At 46.2% G+C, this 24,804-nt stretch overlaps 2 protein-coding genes and 1 pseudogene across 2 annotated transcripts in view; 2 read left to right on the top strand and 1 right to left on the bottom strand.

The window, feature by feature from the left end:
• LOC133107904 (mitochondrial intermediate peptidase-like) overlaps window positions 1–2,420 on the top strand; it is a 38,751-nt gene extending 36,331 nt beyond the window's left edge. The window contains exon 19 of the mRNA XM_061217193.1: window positions 1,945–2,420. Coding sequence (XP_061073177.1) covers window positions 1,945–2,045 — 101 coding nt within the window. The 3' untranslated portion in view covers window positions 2,046–2,420. The remainder of the gene's footprint in view (window positions 1–1,944) is intronic.
• Window positions 1–24,804, top strand: part of LOC133107602 (uncharacterized) — a 980,437-nt pseudogene that overhangs the window by 756,129 nt on the left and 199,504 nt on the right.
• On the bottom strand, window positions 4,840–23,980 carry LOC133108173 (tumor necrosis factor receptor superfamily member 19-like). The gene is made up of 9 exons (XM_061217610.1): window positions 23,553–23,980; window positions 21,187–21,263; window positions 19,942–20,052; window positions 15,637–15,818; window positions 14,547–14,632; window positions 9,414–9,575; window positions 6,720–6,845; window positions 6,002–6,101; window positions 4,840–5,170 (listed from the first exon to the last, which is right to left on the bottom strand). Exons 2-9 carry the CDS (start codon window positions 21,235–21,237, stop codon window positions 4,840–4,842), a joined length of 1,149 nt encoding a protein of 382 aa, XP_061073594.1. The 5' UTR covers window positions 21,238–21,263; window positions 23,553–23,980.

Below are 24,804 nucleotides of genomic sequence, written 5' to 3'. Positions count from 1 at the left end.
ATTTTTAAGGGCTATAAACACAGTCAGCCACCATTTTACTTTAATACTAACCCACCTGCAGAGGGCATTACCACTGTAGTTTCAATATAGCAATTTGTCAGCAACTTACGTTTTTAAAGCACATAACAGATACAGCATACAGAGAGGAGCAATAACACACACTGCATATAAGACACAATGAATATAACACACCCTACCCGACACTGACTATAACAGACAAACTCACACTGCATATAACAGACCCTAACACACACTGCATATAGCAGACACTTAACAACAGAGAGACTAAAACAGCTCCATGTAACATACATTAACAGTGCAAGGACTAAGACAGCCCTCAAAAGCTTTGCTCTTGCAAACAAGAAAAAATAAACTCAGTAACTCAATTTCCTGCATAAACCTGCACGAAGCTCTCGCAGCACACACCACACACTGCGCAGTGCAAACTGATTCTGGAAGAGAATAAATTAACATACATAGCGGAACAGTCCAAGGTGAAGTGCTGCTGTGTGCTAGGGGTTTAGTGTTAGCGTTAGCCTTACAGTAAGTCACAGGCTTATGGTTCTGCATCCTGGGGTTTAGTGTTAGCGTTAGCCTTACAGTAAATCACAGGCTTATGGTTCTGCATCCTGGGGTTTAGTGTTAGCGTTAGCCTTACAGTAAATCACAGGCTTATGGTTCTGCATCCTGGGGTTTAGTGTTAGCGTTAGCCTTACAGTAAATCACAGGCTTATGGTTCTGCATCCTGGGGTTTAGTGTTAGCTTTAGCTTGGCAGTAAATAACAGGCTTATGGTTCTGCATCCCGGGGTTTAGTGTTAGCGTTAGCATGGCAGTAAATAACAGGCTTATGGTTCTGCATCCCGGGGTTTAGTGTTAGCGTTAGCATGGCAGTAAATAACAGGCTTATGGTTCTGCATCCCGGGGTTTAGTGTTAGCATTAGCATGGAAGTAAATGAACAGGATTGTGTGTCTGCATCCCAGGGTTTAGTGTTAGCGTTAGCATGGCAGTAAATGAACAGGATTGTGTGTCTGCATCCCGGGGTTTAGTGTTAGCGTTAGCATGGCAGTAAATGAACAGGATTGTGTGTCTGCATCCCGGGCTGGATTTGTTCCTGCTCCTGTGGTCTGAAATACACAGAGCCGCAGCACACACTGTAGTCCTGTGGGCCAGGAGCGTGATCTCTGCTGTGTGCACTGTGTGGCCTGATCTCTGCTGTGTGCACTGTGTGGCCTGATCTCTGCTGTGTGCACTGTGGCCTGATCTCTGCTGTGTGCACTGTGTGGCCTGATCTCTGCTGTGTACACTGTGTGGCCTGGACACTCTGTGTGCACTGTGTGGCCTGAACACTCTGTGTACACTGTGTGGCCTGAACACTGCTGTGTGCACTGTGTGGCCTGGACACTCTGTGTGCACTGTGTGGCCTGATCACTCTGTGTGCACTGTGTGGCCTGATCTCTGCTGTGTGCACTGTGTGGCCTGAACACTGCTGTGTACACTGTGTGGCCTGGACACTCTGTGTGCACTGTGTGGGCGGAGAGAGATAAAGGCCTCCGCTGAGTAAATTAATTACATTTGAGCTGCAGAGTGGAACAGGGCCAGAACCAGGAACTGCCAACACAATGAGCGCTGATATCCCTCTGCTCCTCTCTGTATGCTGATCTCTCTGTGGTCCTCTCTGTATGCTGATCTCCCTGTGCTTTTCTCTGTGTGCTGATCTCTCTGTGCTTCTCTCTGTATGCTGATCTCCCTGTGCTTCTCTCTGTATGCTGATCTCCCTGTGGTCCTCTCTGTATGCTGATCTCCCTGTGGTCCTCTCTGTATGCTGATCTCCCTGTGGTCCTCTCTGTATGCTGATCTCCCTGTGGTCCTCTCTGTATGCTGATCTCCCTGTGGTCCTCTCTGTATGCTGATCTCCCTGTGGTCCTCTCCTGTCTGTACGCAGGCATGCTGCAGAAGCGTCTCTCTCTGGAGGACTTTGTGGATGCCCTGGTGTCGGACCTGAACCTAGACTTTGAGACCTTCATTATGGATTCTGAGAGCTGAGTGACCTTTGACCCATTCAGCCATGGGTCTGTTCGTTTCAGCGCTGGGCAGCGCGGAGCAGCCTCTCCTTCCCCCGGCGATTATGTGCATTTGGACTTCCATCACACATTCATACTGACTGCAGGGTTTGTCACCAACTTGGTGTTTACAAATTAAAGTCATTATGTTTGCCAAAGAATGCTGAAAAACATTTTTCTTACTGGTAAATGTGTCAGTTAAAGTTGTTCCTTTATTTCACTGTCAGTCTCTCACAGACCACAACACAAAACTGATGTAATGACATGTGAAGGCATCTGTACTCATTGCTGTTTCAGCTACACTGTACAGTTATGTTTCCATGGTTGCCTGTGGCTTTAAAGAAGTATTTTTCTCCTACATGTGTCTGGTTGATTTTGTGTAAAATGATTGCCCATTTTATTGTGCTGGATGGGTGGATGCCAGAAGGGCAGAACAGCGACCCCTCTGTTCAGTTGGGGGCCTGCACCAGCTCCACAGCAATGTGAAAGACTGATATCACATTTTATTAGTGTGTGATTGCTGTTATGGTGCAATGGTGCAAACAGTTTTTGAGGGGGTAATCCCTTTTTCACTGGGGTGATATGAGTGTGTGATAACTTAAAAAAAACTATTTTGTGTTTACTCCAGTTCCCTTTGTCTAATATTAAATTTTGTCAAAAGATCTGAAAGCAGTCAGTGTGACAGATATGTGACGATAGAGGAAATGAGGAAAAGACCAATGAGCCCAGAGCGATCGCCCTGTTACACTGCTCCTTCACTGCCCGGCGTCACGTGGGCTGTGGGGCACTGTAAAGACCAGTGAGCCCAGAGCGATCGCCCTGTCACACTGCTCCTTCACTGCCGGGCGTCACGTGGGCTGTGGGGCACTGTAAAGACCAGTGAGCCCAGAGCGATCGCCCTGTCACACTGCTCCTTCACTGCCGGGCGTCACGTGGGCTGTGATTTACACTCACAGGATTAGTCTCAGAGATAGACGGTTATTTCTAGCATGAAACTGCCTGGCTCCAGTGTCATTGCAGCCTGCGGCAGGGCTTACAGCAGTGGGGATTAGCAACGCTTTCCCAGCACCTTCTGAACAGAAGCACGCTCAGCCTGCCAGCACGATGCTATGATTAAGGTATGCGTTGCATGTTGTAGTTGGGGCCAGTTACAGGGCGACACGGGAAAACGTACGTAAAGATACACAGAGTGGCTCGGTCTGAGTGGCTGCTGGTGTTTATACTGGGGTAACCGCGGTAATGTAATTTAGAATTTGTGCTGCATTGCAACAATGTTGGCCTTCTACTGGAAAATGTGGTGCATGCTTTGCTCATTTGCACACATTCACGTTTGCACATTTTTACAGAACAGGCCAAAAGTATTAGGTCACCAGTCGTTTGTCATTTAAAAAACTTTAGGTATCAAGAAATGCAGTTATTTTATTTTATTTATTGAAAAGCATGCGCCTGACTTCTTTACCGTATTTCCTGCAACTTGGTTTGTTTCAAATCCACTGTGTAATGTACAAAACTCACTGTGTCCTGAATAAAAAGTTGCCCCCCTAAAATATGTGAGTACCCCCCCCCAATCTGACCAGTCTATAACCGGGGTTGGCTAGAGTATATTTTACTACATTTGATTCTATTTGAGCTTGGTAGTGAATGTTCCTTACAGTGGCTATGACACATTGTTCCATGTCACCATTATGAAGTGGTATGGAATGATTTGAAATTACCCATTGTTGAAGTCTACATTCATTTCCATGTACGACGGTGCACTGCAAGTTTAGTAATAATAATTGCTTTCCTGTACCATGATTCACATTTAGCAAGGCTAACTGGGTAAAATGAGGCAAAGCAGAGCTTTAGAATCTGAGGCGTGCTGGACACTGGGAGCCGGGGCACAGTCATTACTGAAAAGAACAATTAAAGGGAGGCTTTGTCTTCAGGATTTATTTACAAATACAGAGAGCAATATATGACATCAATTAATTATAAAAATATGTATAAACACCAGACACACAGAAAAATCAAATACTAAATCAACTTCTACACTGTGTCAGACTTCGAGTCATTGGCCTTGCTGAGCAGGGGAATCTACATCATTACAAAAATATCATTAATTCTGTTTTATATTTTACAGTATCGACAGTGAATGGGACGCCACAGGAAAAACATTCCTCTTTGCTTGTTCAGTATTTACCGTTTTCCTTCAGAAGTGCTCCATGTCACAGAGTATGGGAGAGGGCCTCCTCCACAGCCTCTCAGAGCAGTTCACCCTCAGATAAATACGTCATTACATAAAAAAACTAATTTCAACTTTACAGTAAAGCTTCAGTCGAACCACATATTCATGCGGTCATTAAGTCATTTTCCTCAACTTTCGCCGGAGGTTGCCAGGCGGTTTCTTGGCAAGTTGATGTGTGCAGCGCTGTAGTTTTTGATCTATTCAGAGGGTCTCAGACGACGCTAGCTTCGCTGCCGTGTGGTTGTGTTGTCCTCTGCTCCAGTGGCTGTGGCCTTCAAGTGCTGCCATTTGCCTGTATTTACAGAGTTTACTATGATGTGCAAACATCGTAGTAACGCAGGTTCTTTTTCTGTTCCATTTGGTTCTTTCCCCCCATCAGAGTTTATGAGGGCCCTTTGCTTTGGTCTTAACAGGCTCAGGTTTACAGGAGCGCACACCTGCACCCCGCCCTCATGCAGGAGCCTGTGGGAGGGAACGGACCGTGACCGTGTCGCCATGGCGATGGGAGCGTTGCCGTGGGAGACGTGCCCCCCCCTCACCCCTCACCCCATCAGGAAGACGCTGAGGGGCACTCCAGGGGGGTTGGACCGGGGTCCTGGTCCCTGTGGGTCGGGCCGGGGTCCTGGTCCCTGTGGGGCGGGCCGGGGTCCTGGTCCCGGTGGGTCGGGCCGGGGTCCTGGTCCCTGTGGGTCGGGCCGGAGTCCTGGTCCCTGTGGGTCGGGCCGGGGTCCTGGTCCCGGTGGGGCGGCCCGCAGTTGCTCGGTAACGGGTCCCAGCTCTCGGGGGTTCGCAAGTCTCGCCTGAATGGCCACATCTCGGCCACGTTGCCAGGGTAACCTGTCAGCGACCCCAGGCACCCCGGGACACAGGGGTCTGATGGTCTGGGAGAGGGGCGAGACTGAGATTAGTAATTTTCCTTCTACAGTTTGCATGATACTAACAAATAAATGACACATTTCCCCAGATAAAAATGATCAGGAAAAAACGGAAACAGGATCTGTTCTTTTACATTACATTACATTAATGGCATTTGGCAGACGCTCTTATCCAGAGCGACGTACAACAAAGTGCAAAGTGCATACCCATAACCAGGGATAAGTGCGCTGACAGACCCGAGAGGGAAGTACAATTTCACTGCTACCTGCACAACAAAGATAAGGACGAGGGCCTACTTGAATTTTTGTATTTTTTATAAATAAACAAACAAACAACAAAGCAAAAGTGACTAAACTTAACTATCCAAACACTGCTTACCCAGCCAACTAAAAATACCGATACACAAAGTAAATCACAAAGACAACAATTAAGGTTCACAGGGAGGTAGGGAGGGATGGGGAGAGGTGCTGCTTGAAGAGGTGTGTCTTCAGTTTCGCTTGAAGGTGGGGAGAGATTCTACAGTTCTCAACGGGGAGTTCGTTCCACCACCGTGGAGCCAGAACAGACAGTAGTCGTGAGTGTGAGGTGGAGGTTCGGAGAGGGGGAGGTGCCAAGCAGCCTGTGGAGGCTGAAGGAAGAGGTCTGGCAGGGGTGTAGAGTCTGATGATTTTTTGTATGTAAGCTAGGGAAGACCCAGTAACTGCTTGGAAGGCTAGCACCAATGTTTTGAATTTGATGCGAGCCATGACAGGCAGCCAGTGGAGGGAAGTAAGCAGGGGGGTGACTTGTGTATTCTTCTCAATGCAGAATGTCTCTCTCTGAAAGCAGGCCCTTACCCCTCCACGAGGCCTCCCTGGGACTGGAATGGGCTGGTGTCCCGACTCTGGCCCAGACTGCAGGTCTCATCACAGCACATAGCGGGGATCAGCACTGGGCCTGGAGAGGGCAGAGAGAGACATAGGATGCCGGGGGGTTGACTGGGACTGTGGGCCAAACCCTGAACCAGAACTGCAGGTTTGGCTGGGGTCCTGGGGGCAGTGATACATACCGCAGGTTTGGCTGGGGTCCTGGGGGCAGTGATACATACCGCAGGTTTGGCTGGGGTCCTGGGGGCAGTGATACATACCGCAGGTTTGGCTGGGGTCCTGGGGGCAGTGATACATACCACAGGTTTGGCTGGGGTCCTGGGGGCAGTGATACATACCACAGGTTTGGCTGGGGTCCTGGGGGCAGTGATACATACCGCAGGTTTGGCTGGGGTCCTGGGGGCAGTGATACATACTGCAGGTTTGGCTGGGGTCCTGGGGGCAGTGATACATACCGCAGGTTTGGCTGGGGTCCTGGGGGCAGTGATACATACCGCAGGTTTGGCTGGGATCTGGGGGCAGTGATACATACCACAGGTTTGGCTGGGGTCCTGGGGGCAGTGATACATACCGCAGGTTTGGCTGGGGTCCTGGGGGCAGTGATACATACCGCAGGTTTGGCTGGGGTCCTGGGGGCAGTGATACATACTGCAGGTTTGGCTGGGGTCCTGGGGGCAGTGATACATACCGCAGGCTTGGCTGGGGTCCTGGGGGCAGTGACAGCAGGCTCGGTGTGGCGGCTCGTGGGTCCGCCGTCGGTCGAAGCATGACAGCTCCGCCCCTCCGTAGGGCCCATCCTGAGAGCGGACCAGTGCTACATGGGAGAAACAGGAAGTCAGCCCTCCCGCAGCATCATGGGAGAAACAGGAAGTCAGCCCTCCCTCCCATGCCCTCCCGCAGCATCATGGGAGAAACAGGAAGTCAGCCCTCCCGCAGCATCATGGGAGACACAGGAAGTCAGCCCTCCCACAGCATCATGGGAGAAGCAGGAAGTCAGCCCTCCCACAGCATCATGGGAGAAGCAGGAAGTCAGCCCTCCCACAGCATCATGGGAGAAGCAGGAAGTCAGCCCTCCCACAGCATCATGGGAGAAGCAGGAAGTCAGCCCTCCCGCAGCATCATGGGAGAAACAGGAAGTCAGCCCTCCCGCAGCATCATGGGAGAAACAAGAAGTCTACCAGACTACCCAGCTCTTCTACTCTGGCACTTTTAGATAATAAATGCACTGAGAGATAAAACATGTTAAAACCTGTGATTCAGTGTACACAAGCACCATTTTCATGATGCTCCTTCATTGGAAATAGCTGATTTTAAATGGACCAAATTCGCAACTTACAGACAAACTAAAAAGAAAATCATCCTAATATCATAGCTTTTGGAGAGAACCATGTAGACATGTTATGCGTGCATGTCTGAGTGGGGTATCTGGTAGGGACAGTATGTGGTAGGTATTTGGGTAAAGAGGGGCATGTAGAAACATTGTGAGTGCATGTCTGAGTGGGGTATCTGGTAGGTGATTTGGAGAGGGTGTGTGTTAGGCCTTAGGGCAAGTGGTAGCTGTTTGGAAGAGGGTGTGTGGTAGGCGTTTGGGAGAGGGTGTTTGGGAGGGAGGGTGTGTGGTAGGTGTTTGGGAGATGGTGTGTGGTTAGTGTTTGGGAGGGAGGATGTGTGGTAGGTGTTTGGTAGGGAGGGTGTGTGGTCGGTGTTTGGTAGGGAGGGTGTGTGGTAGGTGTTTAGGGGAGGGTGTGTGGTAGGTGTTTGGGAGATGGTGTGTGGTTAGTGTTTGGTAGGGAGGGTGTGTGGTAGGTGTTTGGTAGGGAGGGTGTGTGGTAGGTGTTTCAGAGAGGGTGTTTGGTTGAGAGGGTGTGTGGTCAGTGTTTGGGAGTGAGGGTGTGTGGTCAGTGTTTGGGAGAGGGTGTGTGGTAGGTGTTTGGGAGGGAGGGTGTGTGGTTAATGTTTGGGAGGGAGGGTGTGTGATAGGTGTTTGGGAGGGAGGGTGTGTGGTAGGTGTTTGGGAGGGAGGGTGTGTGGTAGGTGTTTGGTAGGGAGGGTGTGCGGTAGGTGTTTGGGAGGGAGGGTGTGCAGTAGGTGTTTGGGAGAGCGTGTGTGGTAGGTGTTTGGGAGAGCGTGTGTGGTAGGTGTTTGGTAGGGAGGGTGTGTGGTAGGTGTTTGGGAGGGAGGGTGTGGTAGGTGTTTGGGAGAGCGTGTGTGGTAGGTGTTTGGGAGAGCGTGTGTGGTAGGTGTTTGGTAGGGAGGGTGTGTGGTAGGTGTTTGGGAGGGAGGGTGTGGTAGGTGTTTGGGAGCGCGTGTGTGGTAGGTGTTTGGGAGAGCGTGTGTGGTAGGTGTTTGGTAGGGAGGGTGTGTGGTAGGTGTTTGGGAGAGCGTGTGGTAGGTGTTTGGGAGAGCGCGTGTGGTAGGTGTTTGGGAGAGCGTGTGGTAGGTGTTTGGGAGAGCGTGTGGTAGGTGTTTGGGAGAGCGTGTGTGGTAGGTGTTTGGGAGGGAGGGTGTGGTAGGTGTTTGGGAGAGCGTGTGTGGTAGGTGTTTGGGAGAGCGTGTGTGGTAGGTGTTTGGGAGAGCGTGTGTGGTAGGTGTTTGGGAGGGAGCGTGTGTGGTAGGTGTTTGGGAGAGCGTGTGTGGTAGGTGTTTGGGAGAGCGTGTGTGGTAGGTGTTTGGGAGAGCGTGTGTGGTAGGTGTTTGGGAGAGCGTGTGTGGTAGGTGTTTGGGAGGGAGGGTGTGGTAGGTGTTTGGGAGAGCGTGTGTGGTAGGTGTTTGGGAGAGCGTGTGTGGTAGGTGTTTGGGAGGGAGCGTGTGTGGTAGGTGTTTGGGAGAGCGTGTGTGGTAGGTGTTTGGGAGAGCGTGTGTGGTAGGTGTTTGGGAGGGAGGGTGTGGTAGGTGTTTGGGAGAGCGTGTGTGGTAGGTGTTTGGGAGAGCGTGTGTGGTAGGTGTTTGGGAGAGCGTGTGTGGTAGGTGTTTGGGAGAGCGTGTGTGGTAGGTGTTTGGGAGAGCGTGTGTGGTAGGTGTTTGGGAGAGCGTGTGTGGTAGGTGTTTGGGAGAGCGTGTGTGGTAGGTGTTTGGGAGAGCGTGTGTGGTAGGTGTTTGGGAGAGCGTGTGTGGTAGGTGTTTGGGAGAGCGTGTGTGGTAGGTGTTTGGGAGAGCGTGTGTGGTAGGTGTTTGGGAGAGCGTGTGTGGTAGGTGTTTGGGAGAGCGCGTGTGGTAGGTGTTTGGGAGAGTGCGTGTGGTAGGTGTTTGGGAGAGCGTGTGTGGTAGGTGTTTGGGAGAGCGCGTGTGGTAGGTGTTTGGGAGAGTGTGTGTGGTAGGTGTTTGGGAGAGCGTGTGTGGTAGGTGTTTGGGAGAGCGTGTGTGGTAGGTGTTTGGGCCGTACCAGGCTTGCTCTCCAGCAGCTGTCTCCTGCAGTAGATGGCACAGAGGAGCAGTAGGGCCAGCAGGACTGAGCCCAGCGCACTGCAGATCACTGCAGCCAGGGCCACATCTCTGGGGCTGCCCACCCCAGACTGCAGGGGCACCAGGTTCACCCGGCTGCTGCCTGCACAAAAACACACGAATACATCACTGATATATATATATATATGTCCACATTCAAAACGTTTTAACGGGTGAGCTGGGTGTGTTTGTTTGCAGCTGGGCGTGGGGTTTGGTATTGAATCGTGGCTGTTGCAGTGGGGCAGTCCGTGAATCTTTTTGAACTAATATTGATACTGAACTGAACAAACCGATTTGAAACAGCGAAGCCATTAGTAATTTCTACTAGTGGCAGCATTGGCCTGGATGAGCCATTGAGAACCACAGAGTTTCTGGCAGCATTGGCCTGGATGAGCCTTTGAGAACCACAGAGTTTCTGGCAGCATTGGCCTGGATGAGCCATTGAGAACCACAGAGTTTCTGGCAGCATTGGCCTGGATGAGCCTTTGAGAACCACAGAGTTTCTGGCAGCATTGGCCTGGATGAGCCTTTGAGAACCAGGCAAACAGCCCCAGCATGCATTAGCACCCCCTGTGGCTGATGGGAGTTGATGCAGAGTTGATGGGAGTCTGCAGAGTCAAAATGGTGACAGCTGGCTTCAGTGGGCCTACGAACGTGAGAGGACATTCAAAATGGGTATTCAAAATATTCACAAATATCACACATTCAAAAATATCCAGAGCGACGTACAACAAAGTGCAAAGTGCATACCCATAACCAAGGATAAGTGCGCTTAAAGTCCCTAGAGGGAAGTACAATTTCAACTGCTACCTGTACAACAAAGATAAGGACTTGGGCCTATTTAATCATCTGAATTTTTAAATATTTTTTATAATACCGCAACACGCAAATGAATAAACTGCTTACCTAGCCAAACAAAAGTAGTAAAGGTATCATCCTAATACACAAGTAGATAACACAGGTAAAGACAACAGTTAAGGTTTACAGGGAGGCAGGGAGGGACAGGGAGAGGTGCTGCTTGAAGAGGTGCGTCTTCAGTTGAAGATGTGAAGAGATTCTGCTGTTCTGACCTCCACGGGGAGTTCGTTCCACCACCGTGGAGCCAGAACAGACAGTAGTCATGAGACATTCAACATTTGCTGATGTTGTACATAAAAATATTGTCCACCATGAGAGCCTGAATGGAGCATGTGCAGAGACTGAAACCTCCACAAAGAGCCAGAATGGTGAACGATGCTTTAGCTATCTGTGGAAACAAACAGAATAAGTGCCCCTTTGTTCGAAAATTCATTTTCAATGGCCCGTTGGAGGCGATGTTTGCTCTCTGTGATATTAATCATGAAGTAAAGCCAGATTTGGGCCTTTCAAAGCTGTGGGGCCATTGTGACGCAGTGTAAACATTACTTTAGCCTTCACTGCACAGCTTTGATATTCCAGCAGGTAGAGGGTGGTGGTGTGTGTGCATTCCTGGCAGCAAAGGAAAGAATTATCTACAGAAAAGAAAAAACTCAAAGACACTGGCAGCCTGAGCGATAGGCTGAATAAATATTATTCTCCCTTCAATATGCACTGTATGCATATGACTGATAAAGAGTCTATTAAAAGGAGATTAACGATTAATAATGGTGAGAGGTCATCTAGGGGTTGTCATATACACCAGCTGCCTTTGGTTAAGCACAATAAAGAGGAGGTGTAATTATTTAAATGTGCAGATTTAGTAACTACAGTCTACAGTGCAGCCAACAATCTATAGTGCAGTTTGTGTTCCTCCTTCAAGGTGCAAATGCAAACCCCTCTGCTGACAGAGAACATGAACATGAGCAGTTAAACATATGTTACATATTTTGAACATGAGAATATGGGCATGAATGCCTCGATATTGTCCATCGAAATGGTAAGATCAATTAAATCAAATAAATGCGCTTTCACCACCAGTGACAATTCTTATCAAATAATTTATCTGTGTTTTAAAGCTGTTGGTTCACTTAGGGCGTATTGAATGCCGTTTCTTAAGGTTCAGGAAGGACTCAGCTTTACACTATGCTGTAGGCCTACATATAAAAACAAATAAAGCAATACATCAATGGACAAATGTTGCATGCAACATTATTAATACAGTTTTTTATAAACATGATATGACCCCTTGCGGTCATAAGCAGTGTGGGATGGTAACCGTTTATAAAAACTGATGATTTGTCACATCCCTAACAAGAATACTGACAAGAATGGGCTCCAGATTTGAAAATGAATCAATGAATATGAGGCTGAAATGCAGACTGTCAGATTTAATTTTAGGGTATTTACATCCATCTCCTGTGATCAATGTAGGAATTATAGCTTTTTATACAAAGTCCCCCCATTTCAGGGAACCAAAAGTAGTTGAGGTTGAGGCAGAAATGTATATTCTGGTGATTAATGGTAGTTTATTTTCATACTTTCTCATTCCATGTGCACCATCCACTGAAGTGTAATCAATACATTACAGAACTAAAGACTGAATAGGGAACTGTGAGCAATGCAGTAGCAACATATAGCAGAATTAAAGAGGCCTGTTGAATGCAGGGTGAAATCGAGACAATTTCACTTACCACACTTTCTTCTACCTAGAATTGGGCTCAAAATACGCACAGTACATTCAGATTTACAGCTTTCTCCAAACCAGGCACGCTGTGTTTCATAACTGTTTTCACACGGCTTTTACCATGATTTTGTCCTTAATATTTTAGCCCACTACACTCACTGCAAGTTTGAAGGGGATGAGACTTAATAACAAAAACCTTCAAGACAATCCCCCCTCCGGGAAACATTCCAGACCAGATCTGCACAACGATATGATGGTCATTTCTTAACCATCAAAATTAAGAAGTTGGGGCCAAAGTCTTAAATGCCAAAGCACTTTTCTCTGTTTTGTTTTTATTTGCAGGGTTTTTCCCTGCATGTGGTTGTCATAGCTACACCAGCAACTTATATCCTTTTACAGCGCTGAGCTACAGGGTGTGTGCGTGTGTGTGTGTGTGTCTGTGTTTTTCTGACACTGTACCCCAATTATGTGTTATACAATAGGCTGGAATCAAACCTGCAGAAATCCCTCCAAAAGAGCGAAAGAGTAGGAAAACCAGTTGTCTGACAGCTTCTGGCCAAATCTGAGCAGATTCACGCTTCTGACATGTGGGCTAAGGGAGGGGCTGGGTTCAGAAATCTGTACACTGCCAAAGCTGCAAAGACAATCAGCAGATGATTCCAGCTTCACTGAATCTCACAAGTTAAAACTGACAATGACAATGGTTATTTGCATTTCTGTCACCTCCCTGACAGCTTTGACCAGCCTGGCCCTTCTCCTCTGCCCTCTCTCATTAACAATGCGTTTTTTCCTGCAGAACTGCTGCTCACTGGATGTTTTTGGTTTTTCGCACCATTCTCTACAAACTCTAGAGACTGTTGTGCGTGAAAATCTCAGGAAATCAGCAGTTTCTGAGATACTCAAACCACCCTGTCTGGCACCAGCAATCATTCCATGGTCAAAGCCACTTAGATCGCATTCAAGTCAGAATGAAAAAGAGCTGAACTTCTTGACCCTATCTGCATGGTTTTATGCTTAGTTGCTGCCACATAATTGGCTGATTAAATATTTCCATTAACAAGCTAGTGTACAGGTCTACCTAATAAAGTGCTCAGTGAGTGTACGTGATTGTTTTTTATTAGGCAATATTTATGTAAAACAAAACTGAAAAATAGTAAAACAGATGCAATGAAAAGTTGAAACACATAACCCAGGTGTGATTGTGATGGAGATATGGTGGTAAGGCCTTACAGTGGGGTGGTGTGATGTTATCCAGTGATTGTGGTGGTAAGTGGAGATATGGTGGTAAGGTGCTTACAGTGGGGTGGTGTGATGTTATCCAGTGATTGTGGTGGTAAGTGGAGATATGGTGGTAAGGCCTTACAGTGGGGTGGTGTGATGTTATCCAGTGATTGTGGTGGTAAGTGGAGATATGGTGGTAAGGCCTTACAGTGGGGTGGTGTGATGTTATACAGTGATTGTGGTGGTAAGTGGAGATATGGTGGTAAGGCCTTACAGTGGGGTGGTGTGATGTTATACAGTGATTGTGGTGGTAAGTGGAGATATGGTGGTAAGGCCTTACAGTGGGGTGGTGTGATGTTATACAGTGATTGTGGTGGTAAGTGGAGATATGGTGGTAAGGTGCTTACAGTGGGGTGGTGTGATGTTATACAGTGATTGTGGTGGTAAGTGGAGATATGGTGGTAAGGCCTTACAGTGGGGTGGTGTGATGTTATCCAGTGATTGTGGTGGTAAGTGGAGATATGGTGGTAAGGCCTTACAGTGGGGTGGTGTGATGTTATACAGTGATTGTGGTGGTAAGTGGAGATATGGTGGTAAGGCCTTACAGTGGGGTGGTGTGATGTTATACAGTGATTGTGGTGGTAAGTGGAGATATGGTGGTAAGCTGCTTACAGTGGGGGTGGTGTGATGTTATACAGTGATTGTGGTGGTAAGTGGAGATATGGTGGTAAGGTGCTTACAGTGGGGTGGTGTGATGTTATACAGTGATTGTGGTGGTAAGTGGAGATATGGTGGTAAGCTGCTTACAGTGGGGGTGGTGTGATGTTATACAGTGATTGTGGTGGTAAGTGGAGATATGGTGGTAAGGCCTTACAGTGGGGTGGTGTGATGTTATCCAGTGATTGTGGTGGTAAGTGGAGATATGGTGGTAAGGCCTTACAGTGGGGGTGGTGTGATGTTATACAGTGATTGTGGTGGTAAGTGGAGATATGGTGGTAAGGCCTTACAGTGGGGTGGTGTGATGTTATACAGTGATTGTGGTGGTAAGTGGAGATATGGTGGTAAGGCCTTACAGTGGGGTGGTGTGATGTTATACAGTGATTGTGGTGGTAAGTGGAGATATGGTGGTAAGGCCTTACAGTGGGGTGGTGTGATGTTATACAGTGATTGTGGTGGTAAGTGGAGATATGGTGGTAAGGCCTTACAGTGGGGTGGTGTGATGTTATACAGTGATTGTGGTGGTAAGTGGAGATATGGTGGTAAGCTGCTTACAGTGGGGTTCATAAGGAGGAGGTGGATCTCCACAGGCCACGCACTCCATATCCTGGAAACCACTCAATTTTGTCTTTCGATAAAACCTGGGAAAAACAGAAAACACGTTATAGCCCATGATATGCAGTAATTACTCGAAGAAAAAACCTGAAATATTTAAAACACCCTGAACCCAAAGAAAGCATGATAATGCCGTGAGATCACACACATGGCACAGAGACACCCTTTTCTCACTACTGGAGTTATGTATCAGCTACAACTCATATTTATAAACTGTTTCTGTGCTGCATGAGTTCAGGCAGAGATTTCAAATTCAAATCTTGTTGTTTTCTAAATTGCCATTTAATACAAGGGTAAAATGATCTGTCATTGTTTGCCAGACCATAAACGGTCATGTCTTACGAAAATAACATTCATGTGTGAAAATAAAATGTAACGTGAGCTGGACATGTGAATGGCTTTTTTCACACGTGAATGGCTTTTTTCACAAGTGAATGATAATTTCCACATATGAAAAGAAAATAGGTCACATTGATTCATTTTGCCATTTTCACATCACTGATTTTTTAAGATATGAACCACAATTTTTACATATGAAAACAATCGCATATGTTACCTTTTTCCACATTTATCTTCTAAGTGGGATTATTGCTATAGTTCACAGTGCTCACATTGTGCGGTGTTTAGGTGTGGTTTTTGAACACATGGTATTTGTGAACATGTTGTTTTTGAACATGTTCGGTAAGGGGATGATTTGTTTGATGTTAGATTTTGAGTTTGGCCATGTTCCCCACGCTGGCAAGCAGTCCCCACACACAGCGTGTTACCCACCCTGGCAAGCAGTCCCCACACACAGTGTGTTACCCACCCTGGCAGGCAGTCCCCACACACAGCGTGTTACCCACCCTGGCAGGCAGTCCCCACACACATTGTGTTACCCACCCTGGCAGGCAGTCCCCACACACAGTGTGTTACCCACCCTGGCAGGCAGTCCCCACAGACAGTGTGTTACCCACCCTGGCAGGCAGTCCCCACAGACAGTGTGTTACCCACCCTGGCAGGCAGTCCCCACAGACAGTGTGTTACCCACCCTGGCAGGCAGTCCCCACACACAGTGTTCCTGGTGGCAGAGCAGTTTTCCCTCTGCAGGCGGTTGATGAGGGTGCAGGTGAGGCAGGGCTTGCACTTCTGCACTTTCCCCCCGTCCTCTCTGAAGCGGCCCGGTCTGCAGGCCACACAGCGGGCATCCTCCCCAAAGCCAAAGCCACACTCCTGCAGTACAGACCAACATCTCACTGAGTACAGACCAACATCTCACTGAGTACAGACCAACATCTCACTGAGTACAGACCAACATCTCACTGGAGTACAGACCAACATCTCACTGAGTACAGACCAACATCTCACTGAGTACAGACCAACATCTCACTGGAGTACAGACCAACATCTCACTGAGTACAGACCAACATCTCACTGGAGTACAGACCAACATCTCACTGGAGTACAGACCAACATCTCACTGAGTACAGACCAACATCTCACTGGAGTACAGACCAACATCTCACTGGAGTACAGACCAGCATCTCACTGGAGTACAGACCAACATCTCACTGGAGTGCAGACCAACATCTCACTGGAGTACAGACCAGCTTCTGACTGGAGTACAGACCAGCATCTCACTGGAGTGCAGACCAACATCTCACTGGAGTACAGACCAGCTTCTGACTGGAATTCAGACCAACATCTCACTGGAGTACAGACCAGCATCTCACTGGAGTACAGACCAGCATCTGACTGGGTCAGGGGAACAAAGAGAGGGCATAAAATAGAAAACTAACACAGTAAATATTAAAACAAAATGAAAAATAAGTTTTAAAATATAACAATAATAAAAAACAGGCGAATAATTCATTAATAATACTAAGAACAATAATGACTATAATTATAATCTGTGCATGCAGGATTCACACAAAGGCAGTGGAAATGTGAATTGATTTCCACAGCCAATCAGCTCCCTTACACCGGACAATCATTCCAGCCGTGGAATGCCAAGCATTAGAATGAAAAAGGCCTCTGGAGGACACCTACTGTTATATTATTACACTTCTTCACCAGGTTATTGTTTGAACCCTCCCTTTTCCCAACAGACTGTGAATGGGTGTGCGTGTGCGTGTGTGTGTGTGTGTGTGTGTTGGGGGGTGTGTGAGTGTGTGTGTGTGTCGGGGGGGTGTGTGTGTGTGTGAGTATGTGAGTGTGTGTGTGTGTTGGGGGGTGTGTGAGTGTGTGTGTGTGTCGGGGGGGTGTGTGTGTGTGTGTGTTGGGGTGTGTGTGTGTGTGAGTATGTGAGTGTGTGTGTGTGTTGGGGGGGTGTGAGTGTGAGTGTGTGTGTGTGTGTGAGTGTGTGTGTGTGTCGGGGGGTGGGCTCGGTCTCCAGAGGGGGAGAGATTAGGAGGGGGTGGCAGGCTCCATTAAATGAATCGCTGTCTCTCCCTCTTACTCTCTAGCGTGGCCTGTGCTTCAATAGGACAGTGTGGCGTTCAGCGGTCCGTGTGCCATGCAGGGTGGGAGTTGGGCAGAGGGACGGGGGGTTTGGTTGCGGGACAGGGGGCTTCGCTCCTCGGTTGGTCTCCGAGCTCCACATCTGTCATTACGCTATCGCTGCTGATGAGCCTGTGCTTTTAAAAAATAATATTCATATCAATAATAATTCACTTTTTAATGTATTACCATGTGTCTCAGTGTGTGCCCACAGTTTCTAAAGCTAATCCAGTGTAACATACTGTAATGCGATGTAACATCCTAAAATGTAAAAAAAAATAGGTTGATTTGGTTTCAAAAAGTTCAAATTAATAAAAGAGGTTCAAAAGTGTCACCACACACCACAGCACCCACTGAGGTCCAGAGACACAGATCCAGAGACACTGAGATCCAGAGACACAGAAGACTATAAACTCAGAAATCTGATCAGGGAGGGAGGGAGGGAGGCTATTTGCCCACAAAGAACGTGTGGATTGTGTGGTGCAGAACACAGAGAAATATGAAACAAGCTCCATGAACACCATATCCATGCAGTGACCTTTCAGCCATCCTTGGTTTGCCTAATGTAGCATACTTGCTCTTTATTATCTTAAAAGTTGAATAATAAGATTTTATTATGTGACAGCGCTTCACACGTTCACCCAAAACTGAGTGGCATTACTTAATGATTACTTAAAAGGTGAGCCAAGGAGAATAATCTTCATCAGAAACTTCAGCAGCAACAGACCCAAGTCCAGTCCCAAACATGACTTAACCCAAACGTGGAAATGTGATCAGAGAGAGAGACTTGAGATACCCACCCACTATATTTTCAGATCTTGCTTTGGCAAGAAATCCAAGCAAAGCCCACACAGAGGGACACTGGAGCTACTGGGGCCTGGGGGTTCAGAGATTAAACAGGAGAGGTACTGTAGCAGAGGAGTCCTGGGGCACACTGCCATTAGATCCTCTGGTGAAACAAAGTGAATTTGTTAGCACGTCTTTGTTAGCGTGTCGTGGCATCTACCATCCCCACACACTCTGAAGCCAGATTCGGCTCCAACAGCTCAGAAATGGTATCTCCTGTTAAACCACTCTAGTAGACCGACGGCCGAAGACTTCACAGTGACCTTCACAGGTTCACATATGCTCTCAGAAAAAGGGGTTCTTTGGTTTGTCTACATAGAGGAACCCTTTTTAGTTCTTTATGGAACCCTCTATCATAGGTGTGAAGTGTGAGCGCTCCCAGACAGAGAACCCTTGAACTAGTTAGGGTTCTTCATGGAATCACAGGGTTCCTTTTAGAACCATATTTGGGTAAAGTAATGATAATTTTTCCGGTGAACACCCCATTAATGATATGCTTGTCCTTGCCTGAATCTTCACATTCCAATCAAGAATTACTCTCTGGCGGCACTGCTTATAAACTTTTTCAATTTGGCATGATCAACAGAACCTGACACTTCTAAATCCTTTCACCAAATGAAAGAGCTGTGCTCCTTTCATACTGTGCATGGCAAGTTTTGTGGTGTACTTTCAAACCACAGAGACAACGATTTGAATAATAACCACAGGTGGTGGAAAAAACAATGGATCCATTCAGCAACAAAATGTCAAAAAAGCATGGGCGTGACAGATTAAAGAACGTTGGCCTTTCAGCAAAAGCTAATAATGCTTTGGCCGAGCCCATCATCAAAGGGAGGAAGTCGTAAATTTGCTGGCTGTCTTGGCTCAGATCCCGCAGTTCCCTACCTCAGTATCCATTCTATTCATTAAATAAACCATCTTGAAAAAAGAAAAAACACCAAACAGAACTAATAGTCATCCATTACCCAGGAACCAGCTGTGCTGCACAAGCAGACAACTATGGGGATTTCTCACCTGTACATGTTCTTTCTTGCTCTTGACCATTAAAGCACCCTCAGCAGCCTGCTTTGACTACTAGCACTAAAGAATAACCAGCCAGCCGTCTGACCAAAAGCCCCTCTCCTCCCAATGTGATTTCACATACAGCATCCCTGTTCAAACGCCCATCTGTTTACACCCACAGAATGATTCTTGGGAGTTTATCATGCTGTACGTGTTTCTTCACTGACGTAGCTGGTTGAGACAAAGGTAAACAAAGCTCTCGTCTGATTACGTCTGGCCCACCAACACCACTTCCAGCAGCAATTTTGCTTTCCTTGGTTTCCATCCATCCAACTTCAGATCAAGCCCAGTCCTGCTTACCGCTACCACTTTGATATACATTCAGTGAGCACTTTATTAGGTATTTATGAAACTTATTTTTAGATTTATTAAGTCTTCTGCTGCTGAAGCCTATCCACTTAGAAGTTTGATGTGTTGTGTGTTCAGAGATGCTCTTCTGCATACCACTGTTGTAATGTGTGGTTATTTGCATTACTGTCACCTTCCTGTCATCTGCGACCATCTGGCCCGTCTCCTCTGACCTCTCTCATGAACAAAGCGTTTTTGTCCGCAGAACTGCTGCTCACTGGATGTTTTTTGATTTTCGCTCCATTCTCTGCAAAGTCTAGAGACTGTTGTGTGAAAATTCCAGCAGATCAGCAGTTTCTGGGATACTGAAACCACCCTGTCAGGCACCAACAATCATTCCACGGTCAAAGTCGGCATTCTTTTATGCATTTAGTTGCTGCCACGTGATTGGCTGATTAAATATTTGCATTACAAGCTGGTGTACAGGTCTACCTAATAAAGTGCTCAGTGAGTGTAAGAAGGCTTTGTGCTAGTAGAGTAGCTGGCTCACCACCCTGGCATACCACAGCAGAGTAAACACAAGAACACAATGAAGGGAGTCTCACTGCACAGTGCGCAGGCCTTGTCATAACTCCACAGGTGAGCGGCAGCACGTACAAACCTTTGATAGTTCCTGTCCAGCGCCACACTGCTTGCAGGACACACAGCTCCCTGACGGATCCTGATACTCCTGCTCCCTGCATTCCCTGGGATCCTCAGCTGCTGACAGGACCTGAGCGGGAGTATTTTCAACTGTCAGTGTGGCCCTGGACACGCTCTGCACTCACACAGCCGCGGACACAAAGAGACCCTCAGTAATGGATATCCAGAGAGAGAGCAGTACAAGCCCTTCTGTTAAATCTTCTCAAAGCCAGCACCACCGAGACAGCCAATCAGGGACAGCCAATTTCAGACCCAGAAACTCAAGACATCCATACAGCCAATCAAAGACAGCCACTTAAAGGCAACAATGAGTCACTAAGAGGCACTCAGGAACAATTCAAATCCAACCAGTCAAGATCACTGAGAGAGTCAGCTACACAGAGACAGATACACTGAAACATATACTGAGATACAACCAAACAGTAGCAGAGAATGAAAAACTGAAAACAAGAGTCACCCAGCGAAACCTCAGATATCACAGTACAGCAGAACCCTCTTCTCCACTTCCTTTCTCATTGCCTACTGAGTCAACCTCACCATACTGGGGTGAGCTTCCCCATAGCAACATGTCTTAGAAATCCATACCTCATGCACGATTTCAAGACAGCTCTTCACATTCATTTCCCAAGACATGACACAGGGACAATTTTTCAAGAGTAATTAAAAAAATACTTGGAGAGAGCCTTCACTTCAGTTAACTCCTCAGGTATGTTTCAATGCGGAATCAAAGTCTGTGCTCACAAATTCCACTTTCTTCAACACAATTGAAATGGGACAATAGCCTGCACAATTTTTAAGCAGTTTTAATAGCCTTTTTAATCAACAACTATTAAAGTAGTTGTTGATTAAACAACTACTAACTTGCAGAAGTAGTAGAACATAAGATGACTTTTCTAGAACGGCTCATGTCTAAAAAATGCACATTAGGGTAGGGGACATAGTTTTAGCTATGTTTTGATAATAGGTCATTGATTTGTCCTCAGTCAGTACAATGGCTGAAAGGGATTTAACATGGCACACGCAATTCTAGGAATCTCAGGACTAGTGCCAGGATATTGTGGAAAAAAATACAAGTAAGAAACACAAGTAAAATGAGCAAAAGTGATACTTCAAGACACTGTTACTGCTATGACATGCTACGGGAAACTGGCCCTGAATGAACATCTACACTGGCAGGCAAAGGAACCTTCGGAACCAGACTCACCAGACAGAACCCCATCAGGAGCATGTTTAGCAGACGGAGTTTAACACCCATGACGGGTGACCTGCTCCCAGCTGACTCTGTAAACAGAGGGAAATGCACACACTCCACCACTGGTCATGCGTGACATGCAAACAATAAAACCTACTGTTAGCAAGGAATTCAGAGCTATGGTAGGAACTCATTACATCAAAAACAAATAAAAAATCTTCAGGTGTTCAGAAAAAGACAGTTCCTGTTTCTACTGAGACTTAGTTCTACAGATTGGTGTTGGTGCATTAAACACTTGAACCAGTAAAGATTAGGTAAACAATTAGATAAACTAGTAATAATGTATTATTACCAATATTAATATACACTATACCCTTGAGTCTTTATTACACTGTAATATGCTGTAGCTGTGAACATACAAATATTTGTACATACATCAAAGAAAATAAACCAATGATCCTCGATTGGGTAAACTGAATTAATTGGGCATGGTATGTTCAGAGTTTATTTTAGCCCTTTTGGAATTAGAATGTTAGTGTTATATTGAATTTGAGTATGTTGCCTTTGTCATTGATTTGGTTGAACAGTTATGCTAAAAGACCAATATTTTCTTTTGCTTTAAAGAAAAACAAAGTTAGTGGACCTGACCATTGCCCTCACTTTTATTTCATGGATATTCCTCTTATTAATCCATCTAGTTAGGTGTTTGGCATAATAATTAGCCAGCCCTTTACTAACTGCACAACACATACATTTCCAAGTGATATAAGATACCATAGCATTTAGCAAAAACCCGTAAGAGAAATATCGTAACTAGAAGGCTTACATTTTCTTTACTCACAAACTCAGAAGTATACATTCGCAATACCAAGTAAATGGAATCCATGCATTGTGATTGTACATATTGACCTGCTTTTTGCAGCCATCACACATTTCAAGGGTTGTCACAAACCCTGACTCCAGCGGAGAACAAAGGCAACATAAGGGCAGCCACCTGTTTTCGAAGTCCATTGATTTCCAGTGATGGAGGCTCCGAAATAAATGTGGCATTTAGCTACAATTGCTGATATTATCACAAGCAAATAGGCTAATTATAAAAACTGTTTCGGGCCCTGACATAAGATTGTTGCGACACAAGTTCAATTGATATAGTAAGAAACAAATCTCCCTTTGCAAAACTCCTTCTGTTTTGGTGGGTGCTCAACTGATTTCACCGATTCATCGAGGAACCACGGCAGATAGCCTATGCTTCAAGGCTGAGTATATTTTGTAGGCTGCTTCTTTTTGGAAATATCATGATCCCCTTACACCAAACTTGTATTATAAAAAATAAGAGGCGCACAGAGTGCAGATATTGTTTATTAGTCACAATATTTGTCGAATAATTTTGCATTTTAAACCATATAATCGACAAACCTGTCAATTCGGATCGCAACGGCTATTTGCCCCAATCAGAGATGGCTTATATTTAGACTCGTTTATTTTTGATAAACAAGTTGGTACCGATGAGATTATCACGAGATAATATCGATTCGGCATTGTATAGAAAAAAAACATTAACTTTGTCCATTTAATTGCATTTTAAAATACTGCTCTTCCTCAAAACAAATGCTGGCTTAAAGTTTGTGTAACGCGAGTGTGAGGACCAGTATCACTTGACAATCATAGGGAATTGTAGATTATTCCCAACTTTAAAAGCGTAAACCAAAATCTGTTGGTTGTTGGTTACAACTAAATTGTAGGTTATTGATATGGGCTACTACGATATAATTGTATTACAAATACGCTGGCAACCATGGCCAAGATTGGCTTTACAACCTGGAAAGGAATGATTTATTTGACTTGTTGATCATAAATTCCGAACTTTTTAGGCCTAAATATGCTTTATTTCATACACTGGTTCTGAAGACGTGTAGCCTACTTTTACTCGTATTGTCACCAATTTAAAATATAGATAGCCAGAATTGTCGTAAAGTCGATTCGCTGAGACATCAGACGTGTGGCCTCTCAAGTATTTGTAACTTTTGTTTTTTCAGTGGATAAAACTAAGACCTCTTTGCACACACGTCCGACGCTTTCGTGTTTCTGGATATGAAAACAGTAGGCTGCCAATGCCATGATAATTAGCCTAAAACGGATTAACCATTGAGTGTTAAATGGACATACGCATAACCAACCCCGACGTTAATTTTGTACATTCTGGTAAAGGCTTCAATAAATGGGGAAGCCAATTACTCAAATATTTCAAGTAAGTTGCATATCCTTAAAAAATAGACAATTAAAATACTTTTTAAGTGACGGCACAGAGAGGCTATAGCCGAAAGATCGTAAAGAGGCCATTTCAATGGTCGAGATTGCACATAAAGAATTTGTCTTACCAGACAATACAGAAAACGATATAGTCCTCTATGATTAAGGTTGTTTACTGCGGGTGGATTCAGTCGGTGTCTTTCTGCTCTAAGTTCTGCAGTTGATTCAGAAACATTATCTGCCCCCTCTTCATGTACTCGCCTGCGCAACTCCAGACGAACTAGCTCCCAAATCGAGGACAAAATCTGTGGTAGATCAAAGGATGGGGGTGGCCGCGATCAAAGCGTGTAATCTGATCTGTGATCAGCGTGCTCTTCAAAGCATACCGCTGAACCCAAGAGCGCGCAGACACCCAGAATTTAAAACAGGCAGCCAATTATGATCCGAAGATATTATTTGCGATGCCGAGGGTATGCTGAACACGGGGTCTGAAACATTAAAGAAGTGTTCCTTCATCCAACCAGTGGAAAAGCCTTCCGCTTTAGTGCGGCCACCCTCTCTGTGATCCCCAGTGTGTTTGCTGGGTGTATCGGAGTTCTGGCTGTTTGATGCGAGCCCACAGAAGCCGTGCCCACAGTGCTCCCTTTCATCTCAACGCGCTCCAGATGCTCTGACGTCACCCCGAGCTCGGGGATTGGTCAAAGCGCCCGGCCAGTCTTCGCTGAGGAACTCCTATCAGACAGTATCCTGAGGGCAAGTTCTCTGTAGGCTGGGTGGTCAGGCTTTTTAACGAGTCCGACGCAGTCTGGCGTCTGATCACTCAGAACGAAGCCCCATGCAGGCCCGGAGGTTAGATTAGATTCAATTTAAAGGTTTGTAGTGAGAAGAGGGCATTTTCCTCGTAAAATAAACTATTTCCCCTTCTGGGAAAATGGGAAAAGCATTTCCGATTATTATTAAATTAGTTATTAATAAAGGAATCCCAATTTCCTCTGCTGCTGAAAGTGGCAACTTCGGTTGGCACTGCCTGTAGCTCCTTCTAAATTAGTTCCCTGATCAGAGAACAACTCCACAGGTGTTCTGTGAGTTACAAAGTCCTCCTTGGGCCCTTAAGAAGGCAACAGTGCCAAAACATGTCAGAAATGTGTAGATCTTGTGGTAAGGCACTTGGACTTTTATCAATCAATCCATTTTTATTTGTATAGCACTTTCAACAAAGTGCCTTTGTCACAAAGCAGCTTTACAGAGAACCGGCCCCCAAGAGTACGCCTAGAGCAACAGTGGCAAGGAAAAACTCCCTGACTAACAGGAAGAAACCTTGAGCAGAACCTGACTCAGTGGGGGAACCCATCTGCCGCTGGTTGACACCAGTTTGTTGTA

This window comes from Conger conger, chromosome 13, assembly GCF_963514075.1.
Source record: "Conger conger chromosome 13, fConCon1.1, whole genome shotgun sequence".
Classification (NCBI taxonomy): domain Eukaryota; kingdom Metazoa; phylum Chordata; class Actinopteri; order Anguilliformes; family Congridae; genus Conger; species Conger conger.
This window is presented reverse-complemented; position numbering and strand designations above follow the sequence as displayed.